Source organism: Haemaphysalis longicornis, unplaced genomic scaffold (genome assembly GCF_048455015.1).
Source record: "Haemaphysalis longicornis isolate Haplotype H1 unplaced genomic scaffold, Haemaphysalis longicornis Haplotype H1 scaffold_3, whole genome shotgun sequence".
In the NCBI taxonomy this organism is placed as follows: Eukaryota; Metazoa; Arthropoda; class Arachnida; order Ixodida; family Ixodidae; genus Haemaphysalis; species Haemaphysalis longicornis.
Window position 1 is genome coordinate 181,517,820 of NW_027526335.1, and position 12,362 is coordinate 181,530,181.

The 12,362-nt window shown below is 42.9% G+C and overlaps 1 protein-coding gene across 2 annotated transcripts; it reads left to right on the forward strand.

Annotated features, from left to right (window-relative positions):
• The first annotated feature begins 1,405 nt into the window (after positions 1-1,405).
• Positions 1,406-12,127, forward strand: LOC144175848 (uncharacterized). 2 transcript variants are annotated; one of them, XM_077704866.1, is made up of 6 exons: positions 1,406-1,774; positions 3,488-3,557; positions 3,634-3,831; positions 4,309-4,376; positions 5,997-6,075; positions 11,781-12,127. In XM_077704866.1, the coding sequence occupies exons 1-5, from the start codon at positions 1,733-1,735 to the stop codon at positions 6,042-6,044; spliced, it is 426 nt and encodes a 141-aa protein (XP_077560992.1). In that variant the 5' UTR covers positions 1,406-1,732; the 3' UTR covers positions 6,045-6,075; positions 11,781-12,127. The 2 variants fall into 2 exon arrangements, with proteins under 2 accessions (XP_077560992.1, XP_077560991.1); XM_077704865.1 differs by having other exon boundaries at positions 1,413-1,774; positions 3,452-3,557.
• Positions 12,128-12,362: the final 235 nt, after the last annotated feature.

Sequence of the window (12,362 nt, forward strand, 5' to 3'; positions counted from 1 at the left end):
TGCAAAGTGCTGAGCTAAGCTAATGGGGTGATTATGATTTTTAGAGTGTAATTGGGTCATCTGAATATGCTGCTTCGGTTAGCTCAGTGTTGTCATTGATTTGGACTTTGGCGGATAGGAGTGTGGACTTTTCATTTGTATCGGAGAAAGCTTCGCCTTTTTCATCCTGCTCCTCTTCGTCTTCTTATTATTCTTTTTCAATATGTGCCCTCCAAATTTGTAAAGTTGGCTTTCCTACTTCGCGTTTTATCAACGACAACGACACCACAATTTGCCCTCCCATTGTTTAAAGTTGGCTTTCCTGCGCTGAGTTTATCATCATCATCACCACCGTAGGCCCTCCCATTTGATAAAGCTGGCTTTCCTGCAGTGCGTACAGCCGTAAAAGCGCCATGAGTGGGCATAGAGAGGTTCACTTTAACAATATTTTTGAATATGTCGTATCAGAAAGCAATCATCTACAATACATACCATACCTGTGGTAGCCAAATTCTTTTGTTCTTACAATTGTCGGTAACTCTGGGCGAATGGAAATGCTAAAGTGCGCAAAGACTAGCAAATATTTTAACATTGCATAGAAACCACATGTAACAATAACACAATATACTTAATATATACGAATTAAAGTCTTTACTGCAATGCTGTTCAATGTTGATGAAATAAGCAGAAAGTATGATTGACATTGCTTCTGTATATGATTTAAATGGGTTGTCTATTTTTTACGTTAAAAACATTGCCAACTGTGCACCGGATAACGCTCTGCGAATAAGAACACGAATAAAACTATGCTTCGTAATATATATTGCTAGGCAACTAAATGGCCTTCTCAGGAACCCTACAAAATAGGCGGGAGAATATCAGGACGTGTGGCGTGTACGTAACTAGCTTTTGCGCCACAATTCTGCCGCTCTACAATTCAGCCTCTCTATGCACGATGTTGCGTGCCTGCTTTCTTGCAAAGCTTCGTTGTCGTGCAACAAAGCCTACTTTACTGCAGATGTTATTCTCATTCGCGTTTTACCAATTAAGCAGTATGTTCACTGCTTCATGTGCCACTAGTAATTTTGTACATTAAGTACATATCGATGTAAGGCATCGCACTTGCGCGCGTACAGAGCTCTGGGTTCAGATGTCGTGTAAACTTACACCAAGCTGCCCGACCAAAAAGCAGAATTCAAGTGTTAGTCATTCAAATCCTTGCTTGTAGTTGCTTTTATTCAATAAAAACTACTTCATATTGCGACAATCTTTTTATTGAAATGATTAATGCAAGTTGCTCACAATTATTATATATTTGAACCAGTGTGCGAGCGTCGCCTCTTTTAGTGCGTTTAAAAAAGCCGCCAAGTAGTCACGTGACTGATTTGCGTTCGTTTTATAAAAACTTGTGTACATTACGTAAAACGTACATATATAAAAAGTTGCTGCCAGAACCAGATTTCTTTTGTCTAGCGTTTGCTTTAAAACTCAATAACAAGAATACAAATGCAAATATTTTAGACAACGCGAATCAATAGAATCCACTGCGAGCCAAGTAGAGTAAGCCAGTGAGTGGCGCGAAGGTAGCGGGGCGAGTTGACGCATTTTTGTCGAATTCGCGTATCAAAACCGCTGCGGGATGGAAACGGCGTGACACCGGTATGAAATTTGCTGTGCGGAATTCATTGCGCACCGCCTGAAATCGTCTACTAGAGTTCTTCAGTTCGGCAAGTCGACGGCGTGCTACGGTTGAATGCGAAGCCGGAACAAAGGCTGTGTCATCGTGTTTTTTCACGTGAGTACTGTCCCTGCTAATAATACCAAGTGAAATAGTTGTCTCGGTTAGCTTTCCGGACACATGCCGAAAAAGTTGCATATGCTGTGCTTGTTTGCTTGCTGCCTGGCGCCTCGTAAGCATTGTGAAATCTCTCCTTCGACCCCTCCTCCCTATTTGAGACTGTTCTAAGCTATCGCGCTCGCGAGACCGGCTGCCGCCGCCGCGACCGCCCTTCCTCGCGGCTGCTCGCGGTCTGCGGGCCGCGATATGCGTCGTGAAACTGCCGTACTCCCTGTTCTGTGGCCGTACTCGCTCGCCAACGCGCCCCTACAGCGTACGCGTTGACCGTGTGCTGGCGGCGTTGTCGGGAAAAAAAAGTTGGCAAGAGGTGAGGACGCAGGAAATGTAGTTAAACAGATGAGAATTTGCAATGTGCAAGGGGGAGAAAATAGTATGCAAGTGCAGGACACGGAGAGAGAGTTCGGGCCGCGCGCCAGCGAGCGAGTACGGCAGTTCCACAACGCCTGACGTTGCCAAGCTTCACGAGCTAATGACGAAGCCCGTCTTTGAGTTCACGTAGAGTTCACAGGGGCACAGAATTCATATACGTGGAAATTGGAGGTGAAAGGCGGACATGTGGCCTCGCAGGGAATTAAGTCTCGGGGTGTGTGTGTGGGGAGGAGGGGTATTTTACAGCGCCTACGAGGCGCCTGTTCTAACTTGTTCATGCCGTCCGTATTCTTCAGCACACCCTCCTTTTGCCCTCGTCCATTAGCCCACGTCAAGCTTGTCTCTAGCTCTACTGTTGTGTTCGCTGTCTAACGGCTGCTTTTTGCACCGTCGGTCGCAGAAAACCATTTGACTGTTGGGCGGAGCGGTACAATTCTGTAATACACGGCGCTAGTTTGCAATGGCAGGCTATTCAAAAGTGTGTCAAGTGTTCCCTTTTTATTCTGTAGTTTTCTTCTTTGACGTTTCGTGAAATAACAAACCGAACTACAGAAAAAACAGTACATGGGGGGTGTAAATCGTTTTGAACCCTTTGGTGCAGCGTCATTTCTAACACTGGTCTGCCCGTATAGGCAAACTTGTTGGGACCGTTTAGTGTCCTTTTTATGGGGAAAAGCCCTTATGAATGGCATATTGGCATGTATTGTCACGTTCGCGCGATATTTGCAGGTAAAGAAAATAGGCCCCAATGCAAAATGAATCCTTTAATATAGGCATCAAAAGAAGCCTGGAGCATGCTAAATATTCTTTTGAAGGTAGGTTGTGCTTTTTATGATCACATAGACGGACACAAGAAAACTACGTACAATTTCACGAGTAGACGGCGCCATCTTCTCGTGAAAGCGGACGTTTTTCTTGTGCCCATCTCTGTGATCGTAACAAGAGCAATTTTCCTTCAAAAGCTTACACCAATTAGCCCGACATAAAGCTGTGCAAAATATTACATGTCCTGATCACACACTCAGAGTGTACTTTCTGTATTTAGTGAGTCGCCTGTTTGCATCATTATTGTCTGCCAGACATGTTGTCACTTGGGCATTACTCCAGCGTGCAGACCAGTGTTGCACAAGTAGACATGCTTCAGCGCTCTTCCTGTCACCCTCATCTTTTGCGCAGTCTTTCAACTAGCCAGCAACCAAGTCTTCATCTTCCCTCTCGTTATATTTTGTATGTACTGTATTTCAGAGCCATAAACACATCAGCTTGTCTACATTAATTAAGGAGGAGGTGCTCAAGCAAGGAACAAGGTTCGGGTGGAGGCCGATCGCGGAACCAGAGGACTCTGAAGCTGGTGAGCTAACCAGGACTGGAGATGGGCCTGCGGATTCTGTGTACCAGAGGTTCCAGACGAGCGAGTTGGCTTGCAGACAACCGGGCTCGGTTCTACACCTGGCCGCGGTTGGTGGCCACGGCCCAGGATGGATCACCACACCTGCCACGCAGGGCGTGGTGCTGCCTGTGCTGCTTTGTCCGAGCAGTACATGCATTCGGGGGCCAATGCTCTGCTGCAACCTGGACCAACGATGACCCGCGGCACACATCGCTGAATGGGGCTTCTCGTGTTGGTGAGAGCATTTCCGTTTTTCTCTTCGCTTGAACTGGATTTTGGGGGCTGTTTGGTGCTTAGTTTCCCTTTCACCGTTCGCCATTGTAACTCATTCTGTTCCCTTTCTCCCGAGTTCCGTGTAAACGTGTCACACTCCTGCAAGGCCAAGATAATCTTCGCATCAACAAATAATTTTTCCCGAAAGGTTAGAGTGTCAAGCACCATACACTTGGCTGTTTGGCATGGAAAGACTCAGCATTTGAAACATGTCATAACAGCAGGTAAAATCTTGCAGGGCTGCAGATTTTCATCGACATGGCTGTGTGAGGTTATGCGGGTTTGTAGTAGGTTTCAGGGGATATAAAATTTGCTTGTGCCTGCTTTGGACTGGCCCTTGAGACTTCGAATTGCTTGTGCGGTTGACGTCTGTGTAAAATTGTCATTTGTTGCAACTGCTCCTGCCCTTACTTTTTGCCTTCACCTTTGGTTCTATCAGGTATGGCTGCTCTTAATCCTCAAGTCCTGTGGATGTCCATGCTCACGGGGTACTTTGCCTTTTTGGAGGTTTGTATTACACTTGTCTCTATCTAAGTTCTTTCAGTTCAGCTCGTAACCACCATTTGCTCTCCTAGAGATCGCATAAATATTGTTGATTTCAAATTAATTCCAAATAACGGTTAGCTACTGTTATTGCACGAAGGCATCTTTGGATGTTAAAATGCTGTGAAAATTGTTAAAAATTGAACCTTGGTGTCACGTCTTTTTTATTCCCAGAGAGGTTGTGTCAGTTTTGTGCTTTTTGTTTACGCACCAAAGGCTTCACATAAAAAAACCAAAGCTTCATAATACTAATGGGTCATTCCACGCGAAACGTTCTGGCCCAAAAATTGGCCACCGCCAATTCCGTTGAGAAAAGCAGGTGAAGGAATCCTGAAATACTATTAATACGTCGAAACCTTCATACAACAGCTGTAGAAACCCTAACCAGGATTTGAATATTCAGACAGATTTGATCAGTGGACAAAGCTTCCTCAAGGCAATATTACACTAAAATAATGCCTAACACGGCAAACACTAGTTCGGAAAAGTTTTTTTTCCACCCTCCGGTTTTGTGAGCAATGTAACCAACATAAATGAAAACATGCAAACCAGTTATTCTCGATAGCACAAAGGCAAAGGAGACTGGGGTAGGGTAAAATAGGGGACAGAAGAAAAGGAGGGCTGGTCAGCCTTAAGAGCAGAAATTGACAAAGGGAGCAATAGAAGAATGGAAACTTGAAGGGAACAGTGCAACAACGCCTTCCCGGAGGGCTCAAATTGGTGCGAGGGGCCAAATATGGCCTACCGTCGAAACAAAATCTAAGTAAAATTATCAGGCTAGATAGAAGTTCCAGACGGAGTTCACTATGTGCGGTGCGGCTTCTGTCTTCACTTGCGGCAACTTTTGCTATGTATATTGCACATCTGATATGTTTAATCATTTTTGTGGGCCACAACACAGGAAGAAGCAGTTTTCCTCCCTTCATTGACCAGGGCAGTAGTCTGATGTGAAGTGAAGTTTAGAAGCGAACACATGCCCAGAAAATGCTAGGAAAACACCTAAGAGGACCTGGTGGAGAAGCGCCACTCTAATGTAGCAGGGCCGGCAGAAGACTCTTGTCTGTCGACATTTTTTAGTGCTAGCCCATATTGCGTCTCTCATGCCAAAGCCTCAGTGATAAATTTGAAAATATTCTGTGTTGCTTGCGTATTTCTGACTAAATAATGTATTTCCGGCTTGGAAGGGAGCCGAGTGAGTATTCAAAAGCTAGTTCTTTCAAACTAAACAAAGCTGTATTCAGTCTTTATGGACCCTTTACTGCATGTGTTATTGCTTGCTTGCTGCAGAAACAGTGCTGACGTTGTCATCTGTGTGTTTACAGCAATTCCGCGTTTTTCACAAACTTGTAATCCAGTTCCACTTCTAATACTGCTAAATGAAAGTAGTGCGGAAGTAGAGACCCTGATAATAAAGCAATTGTTAATACACCGTGAAAATATGAGGAACGTAGCAATTACCACATTGCATTTGTTAAGCTGGAGCCCTGTGGATATTTTTCCTTATGGCCTCCTCTATACTGTTTTGTTGGTCCCCCACATCTTATTAGTTTCCATGTCAGTGATATGTATTTTTTTTATCATTAGATGCAAGAGGGGTGGATACACTGTCCTGCGGCCTGTTTTGCTGAATGAAAGTGGTGTCGAAGCCTTCAGAGAAGCACTGGTAAGTACAGCAGTAATTACTTTTAATGAAATCACTTCGCAGGAGCTTTGGAAAAACTGAGTGTTGCTTCTTTGTGTGGTTTTAGAATTTTTAGAAAAACGGTTGTGTCAGCGAAATTGCTTAAATTTCTTGGAATCGTTCCCAGTCTTCAAAAATCATCTATCGATTTCTCTATAATCTCGCTCCGAATAATCTTCAAAAAAAAAACCCGAAGAAGCAGACAAAAAAGGCATATTGTGAGCTACTAGCTACCAACCTTCAAAACAACTACCTGGTCTGATAACCACGCCACCACTGTGACACCGTGACATACCTCCTAAATTTCCCATACGGACCCTGGCATCAATGAATATCTTGATGTGTGGGTGGGTTTTGTATTTTTAAGCTATTTTGGCAGTGATAACGCTCGTTTCTCACGAAATGGTCTTCCAGATCGGCCTAGTCATGCTAATACTACAAGCAATTAGGTTAAAGTTCCCATATTCAACTCATAAAAAGCTCTCACACAGTTGCAATTTCAACAACTTCAGCCAACGTAGTCATGAATAAAATGAGCCACTAGAAAAACAGTTGTCTTTAGTAACAGTTTTCTAAGAAAAATAGCTTGGTTGAATTTGTCTCATGACAGCTGATTAAAGCTAGAGTTTAAAGGTAATTCTTTTTCTGTGAATGAAGCGATGCTTCCTACTACTAAAACCTGTCCCGAACATCAAAACGCTCGAGACGGCCCGAAAATCCAGAAGCTGCCGTATGCATTGCGATGCTCGCTAAGTACACTACTTCTGGCGTTGACGCTGATATCTGCTAAGAATAGACTTCGGAATATGGCACGCAGACAGGGCGGTAACTTTCTTTTTATCGCAGAAAGTCTACCAATTTTTGGGGTCTAACAAAACATTTTTGTGTAAACATATTGATTAGGCACATTCTGCATCAGCTCTAAATGCAGATTATTCGATGCCCTTTCCAACAAGAGCAGATTCGCAAATTAACAAAATCAGTTTTTGGCCAAACGTTGCAAATATGGATAAGTTGTGTATATCAGTTCGCAAATAGTTTAAAAAGTTTGGAGTATAATTTTTGCCAAACATAAAAAACACATCTTGGAAAAAAGTTTAGTTGCCCAGTACAATTTGTCAGATATGAAAAACATGTTACCATGTGTGGTGCCCTCGTTCTGCAGTGAAGCCCTACCTCTGTTTCAAAATATGCAATTTCGGATAGTTTACTGAAAAAAATCGGGTGGTTTGGCATTATTAGAGGCACTATTTGTCCCCACATGATGTAGAAACATCTTGTCGATGGTTGACATCGCATTAATGGTAAGGTAAAAATTCGGGATAGGACAAAAACTGCTTGGGGCTGAAAACAAAACTCGTTCACTGTCAGTTTACTATCATGCACCTGTTGAAGCTTTCACTTGCTGGTTGTTATAATCTTCTGGCTCACTTTTCTAACCCTGCTTTCAGGAATGAGGTGCGATGCACTGGAGCAGTGCCCAGCTAGCTATCCCCGAGTAACTGTTGTGGACAAATGAAAAAGGCGTTCAGCTCTATGAGCCTCCTGCATTGCACCTCCACCTAACATTTTTGAAAACAAACAATACCAAACTTGTGGCAGACTGTCAGAATATGTAGTTCTACTGAGGAGCAACTCTAGACCTCCGAAAATATCCTCGTACAGAATCAAAACTGAAGCCAATTTTAAGCTCTCTCTCCTTGCCTTAACTGATGTCCGATGACTTGAGGTTATCAATTGACTTTCAACTGGAACTCTTATTGCACAAGTAAGGCATGGGTGAAGTGAAATCACAAACGGCATGCTTTTTTTGAGGAAAAGTAGTGGGCAACGAAGGCGTTAAGGCAAATCGGGTTGAAGTTCTCTGTCTAGTAGTGCCAAATATAAATTGCGCAATGCAGAAATGAAACAAATGACAGGAAAAGGGCTGAAAATGCTAAGTGCACTTGTCAGACATGCGGAGACATCCACGAATACTTTGACTGAAAAAAAGCTACCCGTCCTCTAAACCAAAGCTCACTAGCGCATACCTGGTGTCATTTTCTGGTAGTTCTCACCTTTAAACGCAGTCGGATTGCAAAGCTGACGACATCATTTGATACTTGACTTCTGTGAGCCATTTGATCAAAAAATCTAATGGTAATGCAGCGTAACCACAAGTGACATCCTTTTTTGTATAGCGCAGCAGCCATGGCACCTATCGAAACAACACATGCTGCTCAACCCTCAAAAACACCGTCAGAAATTTCAGTGTAGCCAGAGCAGGAAAATTAGAACTGATTCTAAAACTGCAGTGCCTAGACTAACCAGTGGGATGCGTTAGTTGCAAGAGAAATGACAACATGGATATCAGGAATATACAGCATTGATGATCGGTGATCGGTGCTTTATATTGCCGATTTTGTGATGTAGTTGTTTCTCATGTACCACGGTGGTTAGTCTAGACACTACACGTTTAGGCAACCTTGAGATTTTCGGCAGTTTTTTGCAAGGTGAGGTGTGTATGTTTCTCAGAAGGGAGCGTTGCTGCTGCGCTTGATAAAAAAGCATGCGACTCGTGGTCATGCTGCATTACCATGGAATTTTCTTGACCAAAAGTCTTCCAGCAAGCCAAATACCAAATCATTTTGCCAGTTTTGCAATCCGATGGCAGTGACAGATGATAATTACCTGGAAATGACACCAGCTTTCCACTACTGAGCTTTGGTTCAAAGAAAGGGTCGTTTTATTTTGTGAAAGCTTATTTCTGAAGGTTCCCCGCATGTGTATCAAGTGGACCTGGCATTTTGAGCCACTTTCCAGCAGTTTTCATTCTGATTGATTGATTGTAGGGTTTAACGCGCCGACGCAACGCAGGCGATGAGGCGCGCCGTAGTGGAGGGCTCCGGATTAATTTTGACCACCTTGGGGATCTTTAACGTGCGCCGAAATCTCGTACACACGGGCGTTTTTGCTTTTCGCCTCCATCAGAAAAGCGGCCGCCGCGGCCGCGAATCGAGCAGTTTTCATTCTGTTTGTGTGTTGCAAACCTAATATTTCGTGCTACTACGCAGTTACCCAACTTCAAGCCGATTTGCCATAGCACCCCCGTCGCCCTCTACTATTCCTCGAAAAAAGAACGCCTTTTGTGATATCGCTTCACTCATGCCCTACTTTTGCGATAACAGCTCCAGCTGAAACTCAAAAAATAACACCAAGTCATCGGATATCAGCTCAGACAAGTAGAGATTTCCAATCAGCCTTGAACACTGCCAGCTGTTCACTGGCCAGTTTTGTTAGTACGAGGCTATTTTTGGAGGTCTAGTGTTGCTTCTTACTGCGACTGTCTATTCTGGCAGTCTCCAAAAGGTTTGATATGGTGCCTTTTTGAAAATGTTAGGCAGCACTCTTTTCGCCGTGCGAAAGCTTGCTGGGCACAATTCTAGTCCATCGCAAGTTATTCCTGCAAGCAGGGCTACCATAGCGAGTCAGAAGACGACAATAAACCGCAAGTGGAAGTTCTGGTAGATAAGTGATCAGAATGTCAACAAAAATGCACCACTGAGATTGGTTTTAAATTCCAAGTGGATTTTTTGGCATCTCTTGCTTGCCGTGAATCTGGTGCTTGCTGTAGTCCTTAATAAGATGTTTTTACATCACGTGGGGACTAAGTTGGACCCCTAATAATATCAAACCATTTCAGAGAACCATCCAAAATTGTGTATTTTGGAATGAATGTTCGGCTTCACCACGAGACGCGGGCACCATGCGTGCAAGCACCACGTGGGCACCACGAAGACAAATTAATTTTCACTAGTGAATTTTTTCTTGGACAGGATTTTTTAATGTAAACCTTCAAAAGCGTATTCTAAATTTTTTCCACTATTGGTGGTTTGTTATACACAACTTTTTTTTTTCATTTTTCTTTACGGTGACAAAATTTTGATTGGGGTTTTTTTTGCGATCATTATTTATGCAAACATTACACAACTGGTGCTAGCAAGGGCGTTGAATCATCCGCATTTTTGCCACTGCACTATGTGCCTAACCAACACATTTAGCAAAAAGAAATGTTTTCTTAGAGCCCTAAAAACTGGTCAATTTTCTGCGGTAACAAAAGAGTTGAAATCAACGCTGGTGTCAGCTTTACTGCATGACTCTGAATTTGTGCAGAGAAGCCCCTCTAGTGCATGAGAAGTTCGAGAACAAAAAATTGGACATCCAAAGTCAATAAATTGGGATAGGGAAACTGATTATTGTGGCATGTCCCATCAAGGCTGTAGTGTCAGCTTTACTGCATCGCTCATAACTCGTGCAGAAAAGCCCATCCAGGGAATTAGAAACTTTGGAACAAGTTTTGTGCCAAATTTAATTATATGAGAAGTTAAAAAATCAGGGTACAGAAACTAAACGCGTTGACAATAATTCAAATAGACAAGTGGTGTAAAATTTTTTCTTGTGGCCACTAAAAACATGAAGAAACCGAGGCACGTAACAAGGCAGTGGTGCCCTTTGTACTGACAACTTAGGTTTCTTTTCCATCAGTAATAAGTGTGATCTAGATAACTACAACTGTAAGCATTATTTAGTGCTTCATGCTTTCACTTACGCTAAAAACTGTTGAAGGAAAAAACGAAACGGGGTGCAGACATTGCATGCAGAGTAGAAAATATAGTCAGCGTATTGAATAACTTTAAAAAAGCGTCAAAGTTAATCAGTGAAGCGTAGATAGAAGGTTCAGGCAAATTGCTATCAAGCCTAAAAGCAAAAGAAAAGCGCAACAAGCAGCACACCCAGCGGTTTTTGCCCAGGGAATGGGGGGAATCTATGATGTGTCGTTCCCATCTGGAAAGTCGATGTATCCAATTTGTCCCTTGGCGTTTTGCATGTACCCACTCATTGCGAATCATGCAAGTACAAGCCTTTCTTGGGCCAAGTTTGACTTCTGCAAAGAAGCTAAAGCACTGATTTGGGAGCTTTTAGATGTTTATTACGTAAAAAACAGGAGCACAGTGAACCTGTATTGCAATGAGCTTGAATATTTAGAAACTTCACTATGATTCCTTTGTTACCATTGTGCGGCCCACTATTAAAGGGTGTCATTTTAGACGATGCACTCAATAAACTTAGTTGCAAGCAAGTGCTTGTCCTATCATCTTCTTTGTCATGTGCTATGGACTCGACTTTTTAAGAACTATGTACCAACTTGCCTCATGCTTTTTACTGAACAGTTTGAGTGAGACTTTGTACCCCTCCAGTGTTTTGCAGTGTGGAGCATGCCCTTTGTGCAGCAGGTGTCTCAGTTCACTTACTGCTTTGTTACTCGTGCTGCCTTTAAGCTTTACATAGATATTTTCATACCATCAAAAGGGGCGAGTAGCAGCCTTTTGCACTCATAAATTCTTAGTCTCCCTCCCTGGAGCTTTCAGATCCTCTTTATGGATGCAATAATTTTTGAAGCCTTTGCATTTCTGGGGTGTCCATATGTGACTTCATACATTACACATATGTTCCCTCATACAAAACATTTCATAACAAAAGCCAAATGGTGAAGCAAGGAAATGTAATGGCAAGAGGTGTGCTCCTCGCCCTCTCTTTTGTCAGGCACTGGGCAGTTAGCCTGTTGTTGATGATTTTACTGTGCTGGCTACAATTTCATTTTGCTTTTGTCTTATCGTTCAATTTCTTTTCATTGATATTTCTGGCAGGTCCGAGACAAGGCCTGGTCCGAGACGCCAGGACCCGAGGACACCTTGCAACGCTTGTGCACGGCTTGTGAAGATTTCTGGATTGACTTCATGGACTTGTGTAAGAAGTCTGCCTTAGAAAAACAGCAACAAGGAAAGAAGCCTTTAAAAATTATTGCAATTTATTTCCACACCAGTTTAACCTTGCACCAGCAGGTATGCAAAGCTGGTTAACACAAAACTTGTTTTTGTGATTTAATATCATGCCTGTTAGTCTAGCAAACCTGCGTTGTGACAAGCCATAGCAAGCAGTAAAACATGCTTAGTGTATCTGTATTTTTAGGCTATTTGCTGGTTATTTTGTGGTTTAAAACATCTGTGATACCCTAAGCTAGCTTTTCATTCAAATGTGTATCACTTTCGTCTTTAATAAAATAGTTTTCAAATACTTTTGGTTTGCTTTGCTATACTTGTATGAAACTGCTCATGAAGCTGCATGCATGTGGGCTAAAATTGCACTTGCACGTATACTGCAATGATTCCACCAGCAGTATTACTGACCATCTCTGGGAAGGTCACCCATACACTTCCACGACTCTGTCG